Source organism: Chaetodon auriga, chromosome 7 (genome assembly GCF_051107435.1).
Source record: "Chaetodon auriga isolate fChaAug3 chromosome 7, fChaAug3.hap1, whole genome shotgun sequence".
NCBI classification, from domain to species: domain Eukaryota; kingdom Metazoa; phylum Chordata; class Actinopteri; order Chaetodontiformes; family Chaetodontidae; genus Chaetodon; species Chaetodon auriga.
Genome location: NC_135080.1, coordinates 28,489,944 through 28,514,473, shown reverse-complemented (window position 1 = coordinate 28,514,473; position 24,530 = coordinate 28,489,944). Strand labels below are relative to the sequence as shown.

Sequence of the window (24,530 nt, the reverse complement as noted above, 5' to 3'; positions counted from 1 at the left end):
CTCACAGAGAGAAATAACTGGTGATCATTACACAATTAGGTGAATTAATTAGGGTGAGGGAACCTTATGTTTCACATTTTTTAAAAAAGCAAAACCCTCCCCAAGGCCACAGAGCATGAATCTTCTATAGACTGAAAACATGCATGCATTAATGAACGAATGATGTTCAAAACTTGTATACCAGCAGATATAAGCTCAATGTAGATATATTGGTATCAGCACCAGGTGGTATGGCAGCTAATAAGTAACATGAAAATGTAGTACAATAATGTCAGAGGTATGTTTGAAGTCTTTTTACATTTACATCACATTTTAACACTGTAAACTGCCCCACTCAAATACCGTTATTTGTCTGGCCCCAAAAATCCAGTACTGGTAAGACTACACCTGGAATTCTAAATATTCACACTTATCCTCTGTTCCTGGGACCAACTGACTTATGGCAGATTGTAGGGACAGTCATGATACAGACAAGATTGTTGTCCATATGGCAGAGAGCAACTTTGTGATTCGTAGTGCTCAGGAAGTAGTTATGGGTTTTTTTTATTTTTTGGTTTTTTTGTTTTTGACAATTTCTGTCTCCTTTTGTTTGAGTTTAAAGAATTAATTTGACTGCTGTGAGAAATTAAACATTTTTCAATATGAAAAGATTTAATTTTCTAGCTGTTGTGACCAAAATTGATACGAAGAAGGAACACTGAAAAGAAAACATGACATAAAGAGGAAAGTCAGTTTCAGTGACTGCTCAGACCTTTAGATCCATGACGATGGACTGGACCAGGAGGAAAATGGTTGAGTGATCCTCCCAGTTGATGTAGGTGGATGCTTTACACAGTTTGACACACGCAATGGCAGCACTCTCCATCAGCTGCTTACTGCCACCCTGGCCAGCTAAAGCCTTCCGCAAACTGTCCAAAAAGAGTTTCTGCAGATACAACAGGACGGGAAAAGGCATGTGAGTATTGGACTCAATTTCTGATCTGTCTGTGTGTGCATGCATGTTTTCTTTCCTCCCACCTTGTTGGCCTTGCTGTCTTCTACTGTGTCTTTGGAGATGGTGTGTGTAATCTCTGGACAGAGGATGAGGAGGATGATCTGCAGTGGCCACACAGCTGCCTTCCGTTTGGCGCTCTCCGCAAAACTGTCTACAAGGTCGAACAACTTCTCTGCAGCTTCTGAACGCACACCAAGACCAATATACAGGTAGACAATTAATAACAGCTTTGATAACTATCACAATTGTGCTGAACATCAGAAACCCTTCATATCGTGTTTAAAAATTTGCCATTTGCCTTGCCACAGTGGTTTTACAGATGGAGATAAAACCGAACATGATGTTAATTTTGATGGATTATCTATTTCAACCAAGTTTGAGTTCACAGGTTGGAAGTAGATTCTTATATTATAATGAAACTAGCACAGTGCCCATTCAAAACATGCCTGTTCAGAACAGGCTGATTACTTGGTCTCCAGTATAGTGGCTTGCAGATTTCTCAAGAATCACTCATCCAAACTATTTCACAGTCAACACAGACTGTGTAAGGTTATCAGAATGCAACATTATTAAATTCAATAATTTGATACCCTGTTAGGTATAACCAGCTCTACTGAGACAAACTGAGACATGGCTCTGGGGAGTGTTGCAAAATTCTGGAAATATTCAAGTTGGAAACGTCCCATGGGAATTAATGGGATTTTATGGGAATATGTGAATAGAAACAAACCAGAAACAAAGACATAAATAAAACTATTTTTCAATATTGAAGTTCACTTCATTTTAATATTGAATTTGTGCAAAATTTGCCTAGCTCAACTTCCTTTGGAAGTTTTCCACAAATTCTTGCAATACTAGCTCTGGGTATAACATAATCTCAAGCTTCCACCCAACAATATTTTTTATTTTTTTAATTGATTATGCTAACAATATTTCTTTCACTTAGTTGATAAATCTAATTACTTGTTTGTTTATTTATTCTACTGATATTTATTTTATTACTCACTTAATATTTAGGGCCTTACTAATAATACTGAGGAGCCAATACCTCAGATCAAGACTCGGCAGTCCATCTACATCTTAAAGGCGAAGATTTATTGAATTGAATTGTTTTTGTTTTTCACTCACCTCACCAAACTTTGAAAGACGAGTGACAGAAGCTATCTATGACGAAGTGGAACAACAATCACCACAGAGGTGGTCTACAACCCCACTTATAAGCCACTTAGAATGCAGTCCTGAAATCCCTCCCCAAGAGACTTAACACCCATCAAACCGTGACTCATGTGACCCTAATGACTCACATGTGACCTCAACAAGTCTCAAGGTGTGAACAATCCTGCAAGAGGATTAATGGCTGGGACCCCCCAGTCAGAACTGAAGTTAGAACTGAAGAAGCCTTAAGCTTGGTTTACGCTTCGGCGTCGCAGCGACGCCGTACCTACGGCGTACACCCTACGCCGTCACTGAGCATTCATAGTTCTGCGTCGAGGGAACGCGTTGCTCCGCAATTCACCGCCAAGCCACTAGGGGGGTGTGGCTGTGTCTTTGTATGGTTTCGGGGGGCTCTTGCTGCCGCGAAGAGGAGTTGTAGAGGTGGTCGTACTTGCGTACCTCCTCGATAATTCTTTCTTCGGCTTGGTCCAGTTTTTCTTGTAGCTCTCACCACAGAAACTTTGAAAATGGCGGTGTTGTTGTGCTGCGACCATAGGGCTGCGACTGAACCGAAAATTACGTTCTGAACGGACCAATCACAGTCCTCGACGTTCACGTCACTACGCGTCGACGCGTAGTCAGGATTTTTTGGAGGTGCGCGTCAAGCTACGGCATAGGGTCCGCGTAGGTACGGCGTCGACGCAACGCAGAAGCGTAAACCAGGCTTTATGGATGAAAGGCGAAATGGCTTCTACAACCTCAAGCAAGTCCAGTAGCCTTTTAAAACACTTAAAAAGTACCATGCACCAATGAAAATCTTGAAAGACATGTACCAACAGTCTTCTAACAAGCAACTGGAACTGGATATTTTGCTCATTTAAAGAGCACTGGTATATTAACCACATAAACACAGTGAAAACATTTAGCAATGCATACTGCTTGTGCTCCATAATGAAGAAGAAAAATAAGAGAGAGGAGGGGGCATTTTGAGGCTAACCTACAGAGCTGTGATGAGTGTGGGAAGGACGAGTCAAGTGTGTGTGTGTGTGTGTGTGTGTGTGTGTGTGTGTCTGGATTCTAATCCATTTTTTTTAAATCATAAGGTAGCACATTCAAGCTAAAATGTGGTCTTAGCTTCCTCTTTCAACTCTGTCCATATGGAGGGTACAACGAAAAAAAAAAAAAAATACATCACACTGATTTGAGAGTGAATGACAGTCCAGGGTTGGCAGTAGATGTGGAGATGTGTTTACCATCACAGATTTGTTGACAGCGTTCATTCTGAGGCGGCTCTTCTTTAATATCTGTGGTAATATGAGGCCATTGTGGTCAGGGACTACTTTTTTTCAGAATTAGATTTTAGGATTTTTTTTAATCAATGTGATGCAGTATCATTTTTTATTGGGTATTTCCTGGATTATTCAAAAAAGATCTTATCATAGACATATATCTATAAACACCATTCTAATGGATTTTTGTTTTGTTTTGTTTTAGAAAATATGCGATTACACTAGCTGTGATTTTAGTCTAAAAATTAAGGCCTTTAAGGTAAATGTTCTTTCACCTAGTGCTTAAAGTCCATATGTTCAATTACTGATGACTGGCTTGGTTTGTTTGCTTTTCACAAGTTGTATCTGTAGAGCTCTTACATTGTTTGCAAAAACAAACTTACTCAAGTCAAATCAAACCATGGGCAGAATGTGAGATCTGACAGTGAACTGAATCTTTGCTCAAAGAAACCAATCAAGTCTAAGTTAAACTGAATGGTTTGAATGCATTCATACCTGCCATATCTGCCTGTGGTCGCTGGTAGAGCATGGTGAACTCATCTGGGTAATTCTCCACCCAGTTCCAAAATGCCTGTAGACAGAACAGTATAAGAACCTGTACACTGCCAAACTATCCACTTTAGAATAAGCCAACTGACAGCACCCATCCTTTCTCACAAATGATGACTACCGCTAAATTATTGTTGACATTTCGGTTATTCATCACCACAGTGCATATAAATCACTGAATTTATTGTAACTGTACACGACAACAGTTGAGTCAAAGTTTTGTAAGAGCCATTCAAATGTAAAGTATTATAGTTTGGGACAGACACGTTGTTGTAGAAGAAGTACCTTCTCTAAACTGTTGATGACCGCTAGCTGAGCAGGCTTCTTGAGAGCTCTAAACTTCAGCACAGTTTCTGAAAGAAAAAAAACAGCATAAAGGAAAACAAAAGAATTAACAGATACATCACAAACCTCTATCTGAATTTCTTCATCATTTCTGGCATTCACATGGTGTTGTGGAAGCTCAGAGGGACAGAAAAAGACGAAACAAACTGGTCAGGAGAGCTCTGGAGTGGCTCTGTCGTAGACTGCCCTCTGGACACCATCGAGGAGGTGGGTGAGAGGAGGATGCGGGAGGCTTAAGCAGCTCCTTCAGTAACAGAATGCTGCATCAAGTGTGTAAGACAGAACACTACCACAGGTCCTTCATTCCGACAACTGTCAAACTGTTTAACTCCAGCATCGTGTAATGTAGCACTGCGTTGATGCAATCTTTCCCAATTCTACATCATAAACCTATTGTTTTGTTTTCTACAGTACTGTGATCAATGCCAATAATGCTCGCATTATCCATTTCATCTTCAATTTGTAAGTTTTTATTTTTTTTTCTCAACTTTGCAATAACACTTCTTATTATCCATACTGGCAATTGTATTTTTTATGCCATTTAGTATTTTTAGAATCTGTACATAATGTACATATACACAGTTGATTTTCTATTCTCTATCCTGTGTACTTTTTATCTTGAACCACTGTTTTTGCTTTTAGTCGTACTTGCTGGCTGTTGTGGCTTAATTTGACTTCTTGAAGCAGCACTGATATAGTCCTTTACACAGTCTGAACTGTTTTATTAGATTGTAACAATGACTGGGTAAAGATACCTAAGACCAGCTCTTAGAAAATAAGACAGCCAACATACATTGTAAGTTGTCAAACATTTCAGATAAGATTTTTTTCTTTTAAGATTTTCTGATCTTGACAATGTAAACTTTAAGAACATTAGAAGTTCACCTTGTAGCAGCCTCTTCAGCTTGGAGCAGTCCACATTGATGTACTGCATCAGCTCTATGTCATGAACATCCACATTGTCCTCTGAGCACACTGTCAGCTCCTGTAGCCTGAATTGACCCACAAATGCACACATGAATTCTGCTGCTTTAAATGTGGTCAAAGACATCATGAAATGGAATCTGAATCAGGGTTTTTTTTTTTAGCCTGGAAGTGAATTTTTTTTTTTTTAGCTGAGCACACGACTTCTTTTCCACCATTGGCATGCTCAACATTAACATGTACTTCCAGTACTGCTGGACCATATGGTTGATAACATCAACAAATACCATGATATTAAAATGATATTTCCTGATATGCAAATGAATATACACATGCAATTAGCTCAGTTGTTATGCATTGCTTGAGACTCAACTCTTCATATGTGCAAAACTACATATTTCAATGAATGTTTGGCCAAAGAGTCAAAAAAAAAAAGTTGGGGTGCTGTGTAAAATGTAAATAGAAACACAATTTGATGATTTGCAAAACCTTGAAACCCCATATTTAATTGAATATAGCACAAAGACAACATATCAAATGTTGAAAATGAGAAATTCTATTGTTTTTTGAAAATGATAACCTCATTTAGAATTTGATGCCAGCAGCACATTTCAAAAAAGAAAACACCTGATGGACCATCTCACAATTAATTAGGTTAACTGGCAACAGGTTAGTAACATGACTAGATATAAAAGGAGCATCTCAGAGGCTGTGTCTTTCTGAAATAAATATGTGGAGAGGTTCACCACTGTGTGACAGACTGCACTGGCAAAATAGTGCAACAATTTAAGAATAATGTTTCCCAACCTAAAATTGTCAAGAATTTGGGGATTTCCTTATCTACAGTGCATAATGTCATTAAAAGAATCAGCTTAAGAAACAAGGTGTTCAGTCAAGAGCTTGGTCTTTAGTCTTTTCCTAAAGATCGAGAGGGACTCTGCAGATCGAATGGAGTTTGGTAACTTGTTCCACCACCGGGGAACCACTGAAGAAATGAGTCTGGCTAGAGACTTAGGCCCTGTTCACGTGACAAAGCTCGCGGGTGAAAACATTAAAATATTTATTGGATGTGCCTTTCGTTTAGATGGCGATGGCGTTTTTGGGGCTTAAAACGCAAGAAGTGAAATCTTAAAAACGCTCCACCGTTGCGTTCCCATCTAAACGGTAAAAACACAAAAGTGTGCTCCGATCTGCCAGAGCCCATCCCTTACATTCTCTGGATCTGCTCACTTCGCGAATGCTGTTACGTCACAGGCTTGCGTATGCATGCAGATTTCCCCCCAAAAACGCTTGTCTAAACGCGGAATAAAAAGTGAGAACCCAAAGCCACTTTTATGTTTTCTGTTCAGATTGTTTCCGTGTAAACGTAGCCTTAGGGCCTTTTTGAGTTGGCAACACCATGCGCCATTCCTGGGCAGAGCCTAGTGAGCGTGAGGGAGCATAAACCTGAATGAGGGAGTTCAGGCAGGTCAGAGTGGTTTTGGTGGCAGTTTTGTAAGCAAGCATCAAGGACTTGTACTTAATGCGGGCAGCAACTGGGAGCCAGTGGAGGGATATGAACAGCAAAGTGACATGTGGTCTTTTGGGCTGGTGGAAGACCAGACGTGCCACGGCATTCTGGATCATCTGCAAGGGTTTTAGCGAGCATGCTGGGAGCCCTGCCAGTAAGGAATTACAGTAAAGGCATGATAGTACCAGCACTAGGAGTTATGTTGCAAGCTCAGACAGGTAGGTCTGATGTTCCTGATGTTGTACTGGGCAAATCGGCATGACCGAGCAACAGAGGCCACATGCTCTTAAAAAGTTAGTTGGTCATCAATCATGACGCCCAAGTTTCTGGCAGATTTTGCGGAAGTGAGCAGAACTGATACTGATCTGTTTTTTCCACTGGCCCTTGAGGTACCCCTGTGGACAAGCAGTGGGATTGAGATACTTCTCCCCTCCAAGACACTGCAAAGGATCTCCCTGAGAGGTAGGACTCAAACCAGCAGAGAGCAGATCCTCAGCGAGTGTGGAGAGGAGGACTTGGTGGTCATCCATGTCAAAAGCAGCCGATCGAGGTCGAACAATAATAGAACAGAGGACTGACCCGTAGCTCTAGCTGATTGTAGTGTTTCCACTACAGATAAGAGCGCAGTCTCCGTAGAGTGTCTGCATTTGAAACCGGATTGGCTAGGATGATGCAGGCTATTCTCAGAAAGGAATTCAGAGACTTGGACTAGTGGGGGTTTTACAAGCAAGTTTGGATGAGAGTGGGCATAGATTGTTTAGAGAGGCGGCAAGCGAGGAGCAGAGTGTGTCTGTTGCCTCATTCACAGGGAGTGAGGAGAAAACACTGAAGAGGCATGGTTGTCGAGTCCTGATTGGATAGCTGAGCCGGTGTGAGGGACCGGAGGTTATGTCTGAAGGAAACCCTTTGTGACGGAGCGTGAAGGATACAGAGAATCTGGTAAGGATACAGAGAATTAAATAAAGAAGTGGTCTAATACATGTAAGGGGGTGACAGTTAGTTTAGCCGTGCAGCAGTTTCGAATCACAATTAGGTTGAGAGTATTGCCCACTTTGCATGTGGGAGCAGTGGAGACCTGTTTGAGGATGAATGAGGACAGCAGTGAAAGGAAGTCGACTGCATGGGGTTTGTTAACTTCAGGCGGTACTGCATTGAAAACAGACACAATTCTGCAGTGGACATCACCACATGGGCTCAGAACACTTCCATAAACCACTGTCTGTTCACACAGTTGCTGCATTCACAAATGCAAGCTGAAACTTAACTGTGTGTTAATTTATTAAGACACAAAAGAAACAAGTACATGACATCCATGACCTTTCTAGTGTTAGGTGAAATCGTATATAAGCCCTCTCTGGTCCTGAGCTCATTTAAGATGGTCTGAGGAGATGTGGAAAATGTACTGTGGTCTGATGAATGAAAATTTTTAATGATTTTTAGAAATCACAGACCCCACATCCTCTGGGAGTAGAGGGACCATTTGGCTTGTTATCAGCGTACAGTTCAAAGGCCAGCATACGTGATAGTATGGGGGTGCATTAAATCAAATCAAATCAAATCAAACTTTATTTATATAGCACTTTTCATGCATGATAAAATGCACAAAGTGCTAAACAACAGTTAAAAACATTATAAAGGAAAACATAAAAACGGACAAAAACCCATCCCTCTCAACCTCCATATGTACATATGCACACCCACGACCACACCCACACGTGCACACACACATACACAGTAGTGAGACATGGCAAGGCACTGAGGATAGAGAAAAACACCACCTTTGGGGCCGTCCACACTGGGAGGAGTCGACGCAGACTATGACCACAGGGGGCGCCAGCACCCGGGCCAACAGACAGGTGGACCCCCACACCAAGGTGGGGAGCCCCCCGCCCAGCCGGGCCGAAGGGACCCGGGACCAGCACCCCTAGCAGCAGACCAGACACAACTCTCAGTGTGGAGGACCCTCCTGAGGAAACAGGAAGCATTGCAGTTAAAAGTACAAGGCATGATATAAGATAACTAAAATAAATGAAACAGTTAAAGGAAGACAAATACATAAAATAATAAAAAAAAGTAGATTAATTAGGATAAAATACTACAGAATATAAAACAGCAAAATAAAAGGCATCAACATAAGATAAATGATAAGAACGTAAGAAGAATTTAAAGGTCAGTTAAAAGCCTGATTAAAAAGGTGTCTTTAACCTTCTTTTAAAAATATCAACAGACTCTGAAAACCTGAGGCTCTCCAGCAGGCTGTTCCACAGGTGTGGAGCATAGTGGCTAAATGCCGCCTCGCCGTGGGTTTTAATTCTGGCTTTTGGTATTGATAAAAGGCCAGTGCCAGAGGACCTCAGGGTCCGCGAGGGTTGATATGGTAAAAGCAGGTCAGATAAGTAGAAGGGCGCAAGGCTGTTAAGACATTTAAAAACTAGTAAAAAAGAACCTTAAAAGCGATCCTGAAGCGGACAGGGAGCCAATGCAGCGACTGTAAAACAGGTGTAATGTGGGCTCGCCCTCTGGTCATCGTCAGCAAGGGAGCAGCTGAATTTTGAAGTAATTGGAGATTTGCAATACTCTTTTTGGGAAGACCAGAGAGCAGAGCATTACAGTAATCTCAACGGCAGGAAATAAAAGCATGCATTAGCACCTCTGTGCTGGCCTGCGAGAGAAACAGGCGGACTCTGGCTATGTTCTTAAGGTGATAAAAGCCTATTTTTGTTAAATTTTTGAGATGTGGGATTAAAGTCAGCTAAGAGTCAAAAATAACGCCCAGGTGTTTTACAGATTGTGTTGGTTTAAAATCTTGTAGTTTTGGTTAAAGTTTCTCAGTCTGGCCTTCAGGACCTATAACTAAAACCTCTATTTTGTCCTGGTTGAGTTGTAGGAAATTCCCTGCCATCCATGACTTGATCTAAAATGCAGTTAAAAAGGGTATCAATTGGCCCTGTGTCATCAGGAGACACGGCAATGTACAGCTGTGTATCATCAGCGTAGCGATGGAAACAATGCTATGTCTCCTGATCAGATCCCCCAAGGGAAGCATGTAAAGATTAAAAAGAATTGGACCTAAAATTGAGCCTTGGGGAACCCCACACCTAACTTCATGGGTTCCTGGGGAACAAGTATCCATACTTACATAAAAACATCGGTCTGTGAGATAAGAGTGGAACCAGTTAAAAACAGTACCAGAGGCCAACCAGGTGTCATAAAATGTGATGGTCTACTGTATCAAAGGCGGCACTTAGATCCAGTAGAACCAAGACTGTGAGTTTCTTGTTATCTAAGTTCCACCTGATGTCGTTTAAAATCTTTAAAAGTGCTGCCTCAGTACTGTGGTTCATCCTAAAACCAGACTGATGTCTCTCTAAAATGTTGTTTCTGTTTAAAAAGTCGTCGATTTGGTTCAAAACCAGTTTTTCCAGAATTTTACTTAAAAAGGGTAAGTTGGATACAGGTCAGTAGTTATTAAAAACGTTGGGGTCTTGAGTGCTTTTCCTCATAAGGGGCTTCACCACAGCTGTTTTAAAGGCGGTGGGGAAGACACCCCACTGAAGAGAGAAATTCATAATGTTTAAAAGCTGTTCCTCAAAGAATCCATAAGATGATTTTAAAAGTGATGTGGGAATTGGATCTAAAAGGCAGGTTGTTGGGTTTACTTGGGAGAAAACTCGACCAAGTGTCCTCGCATCAACCAGGGCAAAACTCTCCAGTGTTTCCTCAGGCAAGGACAACAATTCAGGTGTGTTAACAGATAAAACTTGTTGGGATAAAAGGCTGGATCTGATGTCCTTGATTTTGGTTCTTAAGTGGTCCGCAAAGCGTCTGATGGCACGTTCAAAGCTTTATTAAAATTTGCGCTTGTTAAAATATAAAAGGTGGAGAAGAGGAACTGGGTGTTGTTTTTGTGGTCTATGATGAGTTGTGAGAAATGAGAAATTCTTGCCTGTTTAACTGCGTTATTGTAGGTTTTGAGTTGTTGCCGTAAAGTGTGCACATGGGATGGATAATCTGCACGTGTGAAGGTAACATTAATGCCGAAAGATATAAACAGGTTTTGGCGCAACATACACTACTGGTTAAAAGTTTTAGAACATCCCAATTTTTCCAGTCATTCATTGCAATTCAAGTCGTTCACATCCAATGAAAAGCTTGAAATGGTACAAGGTAAGTGCTGAACTGCCAGAGGTTAAAAAAAAAGGTTAGGTTACCCAAAACTGAAAAATAATGTACATTTCAGAGTTATACAAAAAGGCCTTTTTCAGGGACCACGAAATGGGTCAACAATTTAAAGCTGTTCTGCTGCAATGAAGGTTGATCAAGCCTTGAAAGCTGGTGCTAATAATTCCTACAGGTGTTCCAACTTTTCTTGATTGCTTACAACCATCTCTGTCTGCATAAAAGCAGTGTTGGATCACACTGTGGTACCATACCCTCATGAGCATCAGTTGAACAGTATTGTACTGCAGAAAGTAGTGTGTTGCTACAAAAATGGCAAGAAAAAGGCAATTAACAATGGAAGAGAGACAGACCATCATAACACTTAAAAATGTAGGTCTTTCCTAGAGAGAAATTGCAAAGAAAGTCAAGGTGTCAGTGAGTACAGGTTTCTTCACCATCAAAAGGCACTCAGAAACGGGGGGAAACTCTGACAGGAAGAGGTCTGGCAGACCCAAAGCCACAACTGAATCAGAGGACAAGTTTCTGAGAGTTAACAGCTTGCGTGATAGGCAGCTCACAGGACAACAGCTTCAAGCACAGCTTAATAGTGGTCGTAGTAAGCAAATCTCCGTTTCAACTGTGAAGAGAAGACTTCGAGCTGCAGGTCTGACAGCACAAGTTGTAGCAAGAAAGCCATTACTAAGACGTCAGAATAAGACAAAGAGGCTTGCCTGGGCCATGAAACACCGCCATTGGACTACTGAAGACTGAAAGAAGGTATTATGGACTGATGAATCAAAATTTGAAATCTTCGGTTCATCATGCCGGATCTTTGTATGCTGTCGAGTAGGTGAAAGGATGGTTCCACATTGTGTGACATCAACTGTCAAACATGGAGGAGGAAGTATGATGGTCTGGGCCTGTTTTCAGTGTATTGTAGAGAGTGAGAGGCACCCTGAACCAAAATGGCTACCACAGCATTCTGCAGCACCATGCAATACCCTTTGGCATGCGCCAAATTGGTCTGGGGTTCATCCTACAGCAAAAGAATGACCCAAAACATAAGTCCAAGCTATGCCAGAACTACCTCAGGAAAAAAGAGCAAGATGGTAAGCTTGAAAACATGGAGTGGCCAGCACAGTCTCTAGACTTAAACCCCATCGAGCAGGTTTGGGATGAACTTGACAGAAGAGTGAAAGCAAAGCAACCTACAAGTGCCACAGATTTATGGGAACTTCTGCAACAGATTTGGGAAGAATTTTCTGAAGAATATTTGATTTCAAGTGTAGATAGAATGCCACAAGTGTGTTCAGCTGTTATATCTGCCAAAGGTGGCTACTTTGATGAGTCAAAAATTTAGAATACATTTTGGACAATAAATTGATTTTTTAAGTCCAAATGCATATTTGTACTATGCTTTAATTTCAGAGTGCAATGAGACATTAAACTGAGTAAATTTCAATAAAAAACAGGAAAAATTGGGGTGCTTTAAAACTTCTGACTGATAGTGTATGCTACCAAGAAGAGGACGTCTTTCTTAGGGAAGGCCTTGCTTATTTTAGCAAGACAATGCCAAACCACATTTTGCATGTATTACAACAGCATGGCTCTGTTGTAAAAGAGTCCTGGTGCTAAACTGGCCTGCTTGCTGTCTCGACTTGTCACCCAATGGAAACATTTGGCGTATTATGAAACACAAATATGACAAAGGAGACTCCGATGGTTGAGCAGCTGAAATTGTACATCAAGCAAGAGTAGGTAAACATTCCACTTTCAAAATTACAACAATTGGTCTCCTCAGTTCTCGAGTGCTTACAACGGGTTGTTAAAAGAAGAGGTGATGCAACAGAGTGGTAAACATGATCCTGTCCCAACTTTTTTGAAACATGTTGCTGGCATCAAACTCTAAATGAGGATATCATTTTCAAAAACAACGAAATTTCACAGTTTCAACATTTGATATGCTGTCTTTGTGCTATTTCCAATTAAATATGGGGTTTCACGGTTTTGCAAATCATCACATTGTGCTTCTATTTACACACAGTGTCCCAACTTTTTGGAAACAGGGTTGTAGTTGCCGATTAAATTTCTGTCAACTAATCAATTCATTGAGCAATCATTTCAGCTCTCCTGGACAACACTCGGTAAATTCAGCATGCCACAGTTTATCACAGAGACAGCTCCAAAGAGACAGCTTGAGGTTTGGAGTCTCACTCAAAAAGAGCTCAAAAATACCTGGTAGAGATGCGGCTGAAAACAGCGTTGAAGTTGTTGCAGCTCAGAGAGAAGAGGACGGCTGAGGCTGAGGCCCGGAGCTCAGCAGCATGCTGGTGGCCCTCACGGTACGTATGGATGAAATGGCAGATCTCCGGCAGCAACTGTTTGACCAGCATGGTTTCATCCAGACGTAAACAGTCCTTTGATTGCTGAAGAGGGAGGACAGAAAGGAGGAACACCCTTTTCAATTCTTTGACTGTGTGGAAATTTGACGTTTTCTAACAGATTATGACAAGCGACACACCCTGCTATTAGTGCTATAATACACATTAATAGTATGTAAGTGCCTCCACCTTGTCTGTTAATTTTTTTTATGTGTATATTAGGACAACTCATCATGTCCCGTCAGTTATGGAACATTCAATTACAACTTTAGTAAACCACTGAAGTTTTTCCAAGTGTGCTCCTTAGTAAAATTCCCTGAGGCATTCAATTTCACTTCACTAAGTACCACAGGATAGGGCGCAGGACCAATCCCTGTGTATTTTAATGATAAATATCTGCTACATAAATTACACTTTCAGGTGTCAAAAATATTTAAACTGCTTCACTAATTTTGTTACAGAAACTTCTGTAAGATGCAATTGACAACAAATGATAACAAATGAGATATTAATGTTTTTGTTTAACACATACCAAATGTTTGGTATCATATAATGCATGGCAGTGGAATTAGTTAATTGCTTTGGCCTTCAGAGTGATTAATCTACATGTGGCGTAGCATACATTTGCCATATTGTGTGTACTGATATTTAAAAATATCCCTAGTGATAAAGTTTTCAACAATATCATTCAGGCTCAATGTTGACAGCCACAGGCCATGTAATGATATCCACATACAACCACAGTTTCCTTTTTGACATAAACTCAATTGAAAGCTGTTCAAAGACAACATATTTGATTTTTAACTTAATCAGCTTCACTCATTTTTGTAAATATATCCATATTTTGAATTGCAGTTGCTTGGGTATGACAGAGGCATCCTCAAAAGGTTCAGTAATTTATGAAACACATGATTGTATAAAGGAGAAATTTTATACAGCTATTGTCGGTAAACACAGTTTGTTTGCAAATGATTGCATTCTGTTTTTATTTCCATTTTACACAGCCACACCCAACTTTCTGGATTCGGATGTTGTATAGTGGCACAATGTTTGGGCATATGGCATAATGGAAAAGCAGTAGGACCATCAGCTGTATTGTGAAGCAGCTTTCTTTACAATGTTATGAATTCAGAAACCTATTCCAATTCACAAGCACAACCCCAACCACAAATACTGGGAAGGTACCTGGCTTCCATCTGACTGCAAACACTACTGACAAAAACTTGTATAGGAAGCTGAGAGCAATTCCCATCAGATGTTAGGTTCCCACCAAATGCCTGCAAATGTAATTCGGGCCTGCTGGTTTACAGAGGTACCTCCCAGAGATGAGGAGGGAATGATTGATGGAGAATAAGTACCTGAACAGTGGTTTGTGTCTCAGTGAGCACAAATACAGTGGCAGAGAAAATAAATAATTTCTCAGTTTGAGTTCATCATAATGCACATGGATGGAGGTAATAACCTTCTCCCAATACAAAAGTTTGTCATGAAGGGTTTGGATCACTGATCTTCAAAGAGACAAGATCAGATCATTTCCAAAATCTATTTTTTAAAGGATTCAAAGACAATTTTTTTATCTACAGCTAAAGAGAGCAGGGTGTTCAGAGGGGAAGACTCACCCCAGCCAGGCACTTTTCTAGCGTGTCCAGGATGATGAGCTGTGACAGGTAAAGGTTCTTCTCAGATGCTTCTCCAAATATTCGCTGTGAAGACAGTCACAATCAAAACATTATTCACTCAGCATTTAGATATTAGGCCAGAACACTATGAAACCTCAGGGTCTGGTGTTGTCATACCTACCACATCAGTATCACATTATGAATTTGGATCACTTCATTAGCCACATTCAAGTCAGATGCGAAAGCCTGTTTTCTCATTTGAGAATACAACAAATTATCAACAAACTTAACAAACCTAAAAATTTCACTTGTGCTTGTTGGTCAGGGCAGAGAGAATACAGGGACTGGTTTCTGATCCCCCCCCCCCCCCATTGTTGTACCAAACCAAACTTCATATTCAACATTCTCATTCTGACATTACATACATGATAGCCAAACACTATGTGCTCCTCAATACTTTTGTTCTGGAAGATCTACGGCATAAATGAACTTAATCAGATTTTAACATTTTTAATACAAAGGTGACACCTCCAGAAAGACTTTGTGTAACTTCAGTCCTGAGCAGTACAATGTATGGAAAACTATAAATTGTTTTTAACAAAGTTTGACAATTACCAAACAAGAACTGATATATTCTAGACCCTTAGCCAAAATACCATCTATAATCTCTTTACCCACTTCTTTTTCTCCCATTCTTCTTACATCCTAGATAGATAGACAGATAGATACTTTATTCATCCCCAAGGGAAATTCACATCCTATCGACTTTTAACTATCTACTCAATGGCCATGTTATTAGGTACATCTGTAAAGTCTAATGAAATCCAATACAACTGCCACAAAAAGACAACTTTTATGATACCTATAATATTCTGTTTTTGTTGACACTGTCATAGAGGGATTTATTCAATTCTATGCTTTAGCACTGAGGCCATAGTTAGTGTTGTATGGGACTATATTAAATTCACAGGTTCTAATCTTCTGGCCCTTGTGTATGTAAATAGAAAGGACAAAAAAATAGAAACTAGACAGCAATATATTGGGATAACTTATTATAAAGTACTCTAGTACAACAGCACTTTAACCATGACTTCAGAAATAAACATATAATTGAATTTATACATTTCTGACAATGTCATCAAAAACAGAACATTATTAGCTTCATGAAGACAGATGTAATAGCAGAGCTGTTGTTTTGCACAGCCTTGGATTGTACAGGAGTGACTAATGAAGTGGTCATTGAGTGCATGTTCCACCTTTAAAACTCTCAGCATTCATATGACATGGGAGTGTTGTATTCAAGCAGACTAAAACCTAAACCCTGTCACTATTATCACGTTTCCTTTTGTTTCTTTTAAGCAGGTTCTTCCTTAGAGATGCCTTCAAAATCCTTCTTGCAGAAAATCAGGGGGAACTGCATCCAACAATTTCTGTATCTTTCTGAAATGGTCGACTCAACAATCACACACTTTATACAGCAACTGACCTCGTGTGCAGAGGTGTGAGAGTCGGCATGATTTGAACTCATCTCTTCCTTTTTTCAATTTTATGTCACTTTCTGTTTGAACAACAGAGTGGAGAACCATAACTACCTTCAATGAGAAATTGTCCAGAAAGGGTTTGCCAGCAGTCAACATGTGACCACTCAGCTAGGAAGGTTTTGCTCCACTACCAGTCTGAAGACACAGAACGACTAATGCAACCATTAACTCTTTCAACAGTGACAAAACTACTGAATCTGTCCACTGTCCTCTCTTATACAGAAGAGGAAGAACCCCACTCACCATATTGTTGACATTTTTGAGGATGGTGGTGAGGCCACTGATGACAAGGGAGAACTTGTACTTTGAGATGTTGATCAGACATTCCTTGTTGTGCTCTGTGCTGACTTTGGTGTGAGTGTTCTGGTGTCCAACTTTAATGGGAAGCTGAAAGAAAAGACAAAAAGGATGACTATGCAGACAACACACAAAATACTGTTTAGCTCATGGTATTACATTACAGTGAAGTCAATTTACCATTATGGATTAATGTACTGTGTTTGTCAACATTATCAGCTTTATTATGCTGCAATCATCACATACACACACATCACATCCTGTGGCAACCACATTCAAATTATACTGAATATGTCCAATACATTTCTTGACTTTATTGTTCAGAGAGTTTGCGCATTCAACTTTAATTTGCACCATGATAGCTAATTTTTTATCTTAATTCTAAAGCTACTTTTATTTTTTTATTTATTTTTTTCAAGTTTTTTTTTCTACCTCAACTCAGTGTAATGTAAGCTGTGATTTTGTGATCTCTGTCTCTCTCTCTTTCATACATGTATCTCTCACTCTCTCACATATGACTGTTAAGAGTCGGACGGTTTGCCAATAGGACAGATTTTACTAGACACAAAATCATTCAGAACTGTTACTTTTGAGCACTCTTAAATCTCTAAGAGATTGATCAAGTGGTAATGAAAAGAACCAATATATGCAGTGATGACTGTGAAGAAAATAGTGATGATACAAAGAGAGAAAATAAATTTAACTGAAAAGAAATTACCATAATATGTAATCGTGGTTGAGGACATTTGATTAAGGCAAATGCAGAGAGGCAGGCTTTTACTCCTGTTTTCCATCATCAATCAAGTATAATTGATCATATTTCAGTAAGAGCCTCCTTTTTTTTTTCAAATCTGCTTCTGTTTGTATTTAGTTGTTATTACAAATGTAACACTTCTTTTGTGTTTCCTTGTTGTCTCAATAGAAAGTGTAAAGTAAATTTCCACAGCCCTAACTCCATTTGTATAACAGTCATGTCATACTCACCACTCTGGTGAGAACACTTATTTGACATAAATACTTTCATTCACTTATTATTTCCAGTTGCTTCTACTTCTACTAACTTAACACTTCCTGGATTGATACTTCACATTAACTTCTTCAGTGCCTTGCTTTTCTGAAAGGCTTTTCACATGGCAGGCCTGCACAAAGTATTTTTGGTTAAATTTAGCTGACAGAAGTTTAAAAACTAGACACAACTTGGAAGTAATGTGTGTTAATGTTGTATTTTGACTTTGTGTCTTTCGTTAGCCTCGATTTCCTGTTTTAAATGTTTGTATGTCTTTACGTTAATAGATTCCATGGATTTAGATAGATAGATAGATAGATAGATAGATAGATAGATAGATAGATAGATAGACAGGACTTTACTGATCCCACACCGGGGAAAAATAGTCAAATTTTGTCATTTGGTGGTTTTAAACGTGCTTTTGTCGAGTTGGGTCAAAAGTGGAGCATTATTTGTCTCAGGGTACGGCATACATTTGTGAATTTCCCTTGGGGATGAATAAAGTATCTATCTATCTATCTAACAAATGGGGGCTCGTCCAGGATCAACATCCATAAAGTGAGGTGTGGCTGTTGCTGCTTGTTCAGTTGTGTTTTTGGCTTGGCTGCCACTCTGTAGTTAACCACCTAGCAGGGTTTGAAGAGCTTCCCATCTTGCTGTTTTGCCTTTCTTATTTTTGGTGGTAATCCTGAATGAGGGCATGCATAAGTGTACTGCAGTTGACCACATCTTTGGTCTTCGTTAATGCACTGAGTTCAGCGTTTAAAGTCACCTCGAGCTCAGCCACCCACTGGGGACTTTCTCTCTCCAGCTTGTTTCCCTGTATTTTTTGCACTCTGAACAGCAACTTGGTTGAGATCTTTTTGTTTGGGATGACTCTACTTTCTGTTTGGTCACCTTTTCTTGTGCAGTCGTGATGGATTCCTTGTGTGCAGTGACATGTGGTTTCTGAAGCTTGTGTTATCATAAATACACTCCATATTTGTTGGGTTCCTTGTGGGTTGTTGCTAATTGGTGGGTGTGGTGTGGCATCCCAGTTCACCAGGCCAGTTTGTGTTGCTGGTTCCTTTGTTCATTCATTCATCCATCAGTAAGAGTAAGTAAGAGTTTAGCAAACTCTGGAGTGGTGGTGCAGTGTTCTCCTGTAGAGCAACACCTCTATATATAACCTTCATGGAAGAATCATTAGAAGTTTACAAAGGAACATCTAAAGGAGCCTGGTGTATTTTGGAAACAAGTCCTGTAGACTGATGAAGTTAAAATGGAACTTTCTGGCCACAATGGGCAACAGTACGTTTGGAGAAAAAAGGGTGCCAAACTTTGTGAAAAGAATTGTTAAAGCATGTGGGTGGATCAATCATGCTTTCTGCTTGTGTCGCAGCCAGTGAAATGGAAAACATTTCACTGGTAGAGGGAAGAATGGATTCAATTAAATACCAAAAAATTCCAGAATCAAACATCACACCGTCGCCGAAGATGAAAAGAGGATGGCTTCTACAACAGGATAACGATCCTAAACACGCGTCAAAATCCACAATGGACTACCTCAAGACGTACAAGCTGGAGGTGTCACCATGGCCCTCACGATCCCCCCACCGAGCCATTGAGAAAAATCTGTGGATAGACCTCAAAAGAGCAATACATGCAAGACAGCCCAAGTATCTCTAAGAACTAGAAGCCTTCTGCACGGAAGAATGGGCAAAATCCCCTAAACAGGAATTGAAAGACTCCTAGGTGGCAGCAAAATGCATTTACAAGCTGTGATACTTGCCAAAGGGGGTGCTGCTAAGTTCTGACTATGCAGAGTATCCAAAATTTGCTTCGGGCCTCTTTTCCCATTTTTATTTTAAAACTTTAAAAAGATGGAAATAGAAAAAGTTATGTATCATCTTTAACTTTATGCTGTTTTGAAATCAGGTCATCCTTTACTCACAATTCAAAATAACAAAGTTTTGACCGGGGGTACCTAAACTTTCACATGCCACTGTAAGTTCAAACATTATGGTCTGCTAAGCAAAATCTGGCCTACAACTTCTAATTATTTTAATTATAGCTGAATCTGATTAAGTTATCAATTAGCCCAGTGCAACCAGATGTAATGTTTGTGTGTATATATTAATTTGGTCTACAAATTGTCTCAAATTACAAAAAATGTCCATCACATTTTTTTTTTTTTTTTTTCTTTCAGTTTTGGAGATGGTGATGGTAAATGTGTGGTTGATATACAGAAAACAAAAACCAAAAAAAAACACAAATCAATTATTTTGTGATGACAAAACATGAAAGCTTTGTTAAATTTCAAACTTTTTTCTTCACTTTCACTCTTTCACATTTCTCTCATATTCCAAAGTTATGTCCAAAAATAGTTTGCTTCGGGCCTAAAAATTGGACTCCTAATTCAAAGTCTTGGACTCAATACAGCCCCATGGTTCCATCATGAAGTCACACTGTCACACCATCACATGAACATAATACACAAAATAAAACAGCCCACGCCTTTTTGCAGTCAAGCGCAGCACAGCGCAGTCAGTGAGCTCTTTGTTTTATACAGTTACGACTAGCCATTCCTCTAAAGGTCATACATACAGTGTCCAGTTTATTAGGTTCACTTAGCTAAATCTGATGCAGGCTAATACAACAGTAACAACTGTTGCAGTAACAACTGCAATGATACTCTCTGCCTAATAGCACTTCGCAATGCTGTACAGATAGATGCAAAAGCATTAAAGACTTTGTTACACCAATACAGTTCTCACTGGGGTGTCTATTTTATGGGGGGAGCAAAAGAAAAAAGTGCATGCATGAAAAAGAGAAAGTTCTGAAGGGATTTATAATCTGTAACTGAAGTACAAAATCAAGACATAATGAATAAACCAGGTCGTTATCTGTCTGCAGAAACACAGGAGTCCTTTCAGTAGACAGTGGACCTTTCGTGTAAAGATAATAAATCCACAGTGAATCATCTCACAGCCTCTCCCATGTCCAAATGCTAAATATCTTTCCACACAATCCACATTTTGTGCTATCTTTTCAGAGCTATGGGATGTTTTGTCCATGCATTTTCTGCCACATACACTTGATGTCATTCCAGATGATGTCATACCTATGACCATTACAACTGAGTGTTTACCAGTTCATTTGTGATTTCAAAAATACACAGCTCACGCTTAAAACTGGTATTTGTCAAACAGTGTTAAAATAATTCTGAAACCATTTTTCATTCCTTTCCATGCCTTTTGTGATTTGACATTTTTCCCAGATCATTTCCAGACATGACAAACACTATTTTGAAATTCCATGACTTTTCCAGGTTTTTTCATGACAAACCCTATTAGTGTAAATATCAAATCACATGTAAATCAGGCTCCACGTAGCCAATAACAATCCACTAAAAAATATTTGGCTCAGGCCTGATCCAAATCTGTGGATTGGAGCGAGACGCCCATAATATTTTAAGTAACTCATTTGTTCATGAGCCACAATGAAAGACAGTGGAATAGGCTCATCAGTGTCTTTAAGGAGCAAGTGAACAGTTCACAATCATTAAGGAGGGCGTAAACAGGAAGTGGGCCACATATCTGCAATGTTTTCTCCAATGTGGATCAGATTTTCTATACAGATAGACAACTCCTCCTTATACCTGTGAGGATTTCATTTAATTTCACACCCTTTTACTTGGCACTCAAATTTTCCACTAAATACAATTTACTTATATAAATGTATGACAGCAATTGAAAGGGACAAAATAACATCTTGCATACATTTTACAGCCCCACAACTCTAAGGACTGCTGTCTAATAGAACATGTGAACTTTCTTGTCCAAACCTTCCTGCTGCACCAGTACTATTTTGCATAATATCTGCAAAAAGAGGAATGTCAGTCTGGATCTCTTCACAGATAGCATATAAAACAGTAAAGAACAACACATATTTTCAATAATGCAAACCAACAAATATATTATCAAATATATTTAGATTGGGCTCGAAGGTGCATTCTTGACCTTGAAAATTGAATCTTAACAAGAGTAAGCCTCACCACAAAGTCAACTTGCTTGGAATTTCCAAAACATTTTAGCCACATCTTGAAGCATTCCTCACTGAATACAGTATAGATCAAATTCAGTATGTAAGATAGAATTCCATAATAATGTTATCTGACAACTGAGAAAATCGTTCACGAAGAAAGGCCACGAGATGTGACTGAAAGCAAGTGGAACTTGCTATAAATATATTTTGTCAAGTATTACACACAATATTACATTTGCAGATGTCTATACAAATGTGATAGATAGGTAGACTTACAACACACAGTATTAGCAAATGTTAAGAGACCAGATGAAGATACAAAAAACCTGATCATGATATTAAATGTATAAAACTCATCCAATTTCTGATTCTTTGTTATTTTAACACATTTATGTCTAATTACACCAGCTCTCAATGCCTCCATGTACCCCATTAAATGGCCAGAACTGTCTCCTTAATACTGCAGTGTGAGCAACTGAAGTAAACATAATCCAACCAAATAAAAATAACTAGCATACAGTCCAGAATTTTCTCTTTCAGTGACATTTCTCATGTGATAACTGCTTCAAAGTGCTTCTGTTGGTTAAAACCTGAAGATGGACTTCAGGATTCTGTTCATCCCAAGGTTGAAGAGAGGCTTTCCAAATCTTCCTTCCACAAGAGATCCACTCAACTTTTGAGATACTATACTAAACATTTTAAAATACTACGCTAATCACTCATTAATGGACAGCTATGATGCAGGCTATATTTTCTGAATAAAGAATTCCTGAGATGGCTGTTCTATAGGGGGATTGGCTTTGTTTTTTTAATGCTGGGCTACTAACTTAATCAGGCACTGTGAAGCTGTTTTGTGTAGAAAAAATACAATTATGTGAATACAAAACGTGAAGTAGGTTAAGACCACCCCATTCAAAATACCATTCCAAATATTAACTACTGCTCTTTTATTACTGTATATGTATCACTACAACAAGCACCAAGAGGAAAATATTTTTGCATCAACAGTACTCAGAGTATTTATTTAGAGAAAATCTTAAACTGACTTTAGGGCATTAGAGTTTGGTTAAACACCAAGAAGTGAATGTAATACCCGAAACCTACTGTTATAATCAGGAGAGCTGCTTAACCCTAGCTACAATCCATGATCTGTGGCCAAATGGCAAACACCAACACAAACTGGATGCCAGATTTCCCTTCAAACAACGCAGAAAATTAAGTTGGTAATGCCAACTGATTGTGATGACCCATTAGCCACATTTGCCTTTTTTCTGACTGTGACGTTTATTAAATCTGTATATGGCTTGAATTTTACACAAAGGTCTTCATTTATTACAACAGATGGTGCAAATTCTGGATTACATCACAATCAAAACAACACACTAGTAACTATTAACTGTTTTACTATTAACCCATGAAAATATTTAGTCACGTCAACTGTAGCTACAAATTTCTTATGAAAAATTAAAGGAAAAATAAAGCTTTATTTTAATTTCCCCTGACATATCAAGGCAGGCAACTCGACGGTGGTCAAGAAATTAGCTACTGGAGACCAGCAATAGCTGTTACTGCTAACGTTTCCCCACACGCCAGTAAATTAGTTTGTTCATATGAATGCAGTGTACAAACCCAGTCACATCTTATTTGTTTACATCAGATGGCTGGGCCTGCTAATGTTAGCTACCTAGCTGGCACGAAGGAGAACGTTAGCTAAGGAACTTTAACGTAATTGATTCACAGACGGTCATGTGCAACTTCAAATGTCCCTGACACGGTGATTTACTGGGTATTTTGCGGTTGACTGACTAACGTTAGGTCCGTACAAATCCCAGGACAAATGTAGGATACATCTGCTAATCGACCGTGGAGACGGCGCTAGCTGAAAAGAGACATCTTCGGTGTTGTTTAACCGGGAAAAGCAATACAGAACACATTTCAGACCAGAAACTATTTCTAAAGGGAAAACGCTCCTTGACGTCGTTCTTTAGAAGGACCTCGTCTGTGTAGATGTAATGTTAGCCAGAATGGTGGGGCCTCAATAGGTCTGCCAGAGCTTGCTACACCCATGCACTGAATCAACCCATCTTACCTGCTCATCAAATCTAGTAATCACGGCCTGGACCCATTCCACTGGTTTGTGAGCCGCCATGGCCGGGCGGAGGAACGCCGCAACGCTGCGCTGGTTAATCCAAGGTATAAAGCCAGAGCTGACAGGATTATTGAAGCATGAAAATCTGTCCTGAATCGATGAAATACGGCGAAAGGGAAGAGTATTTTTCCTTTTCTGTGGAATTCACCATGCCACCGCCATGACACACCGCCGGAAGTCTTCTTCAGAGAAATTGATGGGAGGTGTTGGAGACCAGGGTCAAGCTACCTGGAATGAAAAAGACAACTTCCAGGCACAATCTTCAAAATAACAATTGTTGATTAAATATTTTTCGAAATAATACATACTAATGCAAACGTGAAATAAAGAACATTCCGTAAGTCAAATCAGGATTTTTATTTAAAAAAGAAACTGGAAAGCCCCATGCTTCTGTATTTCTAGCCCCTTGTGTAGATTTCAGAATATTTTATCTGCTGATAAGAATCCTAAAATTGTGACGAGGACCTAAAAAAACATCGCGATTCACAGCAATAACCTCACGTAGCACCTTATTAGATGCTCTGCGCAGTCAGCTAGAACACTTTTTTCCATTGTTTTTATTTTTATTTTGAAGAGTCCTTTAC

General features: G+C 39.5%; 1 protein-coding gene across 8 annotated transcripts in view; it reads right to left on the bottom strand.

Moving 5' to 3' along the window:
• Positions 1-24,181, bottom strand: part of nf1a (neurofibromin 1a) — a 162,557-nt gene extending 138,376 nt beyond the window's left edge. For all 8 annotated transcript variants that reach the window (XR_013077362.1, XM_076734334.1, XM_076734337.1 and 5 more), the window contains exons 1-9: positions 23,887-24,181; positions 16,712-16,855; positions 14,928-15,011; positions 13,163-13,353; positions 5,218-5,324; positions 4,273-4,340; positions 3,934-4,009; positions 1,018-1,175; positions 752-925 (exon numbers count right to left, since the gene is read on the bottom strand). Coding sequence is in view for 7 of the 8 variants with exons in the window: in XM_076734334.1 (XP_076590449.1) it covers positions 752-925; positions 1,018-1,175; positions 3,934-4,009; positions 4,273-4,340; positions 5,218-5,324; positions 13,163-13,353; positions 14,928-15,011; positions 16,712-16,855; positions 23,887-23,946 (1,062 nt within the window). In the remaining variant the exon portion in view is untranslated. The remainder of the gene's footprint in view (positions 1-751; positions 926-1,017; positions 1,176-3,933; positions 4,010-4,272; positions 4,341-5,217; positions 5,325-13,162; positions 13,354-14,927; positions 15,012-16,711; positions 16,856-23,886) is intronic.
• Positions 24,182-24,530: the final 349 nt, after the last annotated feature.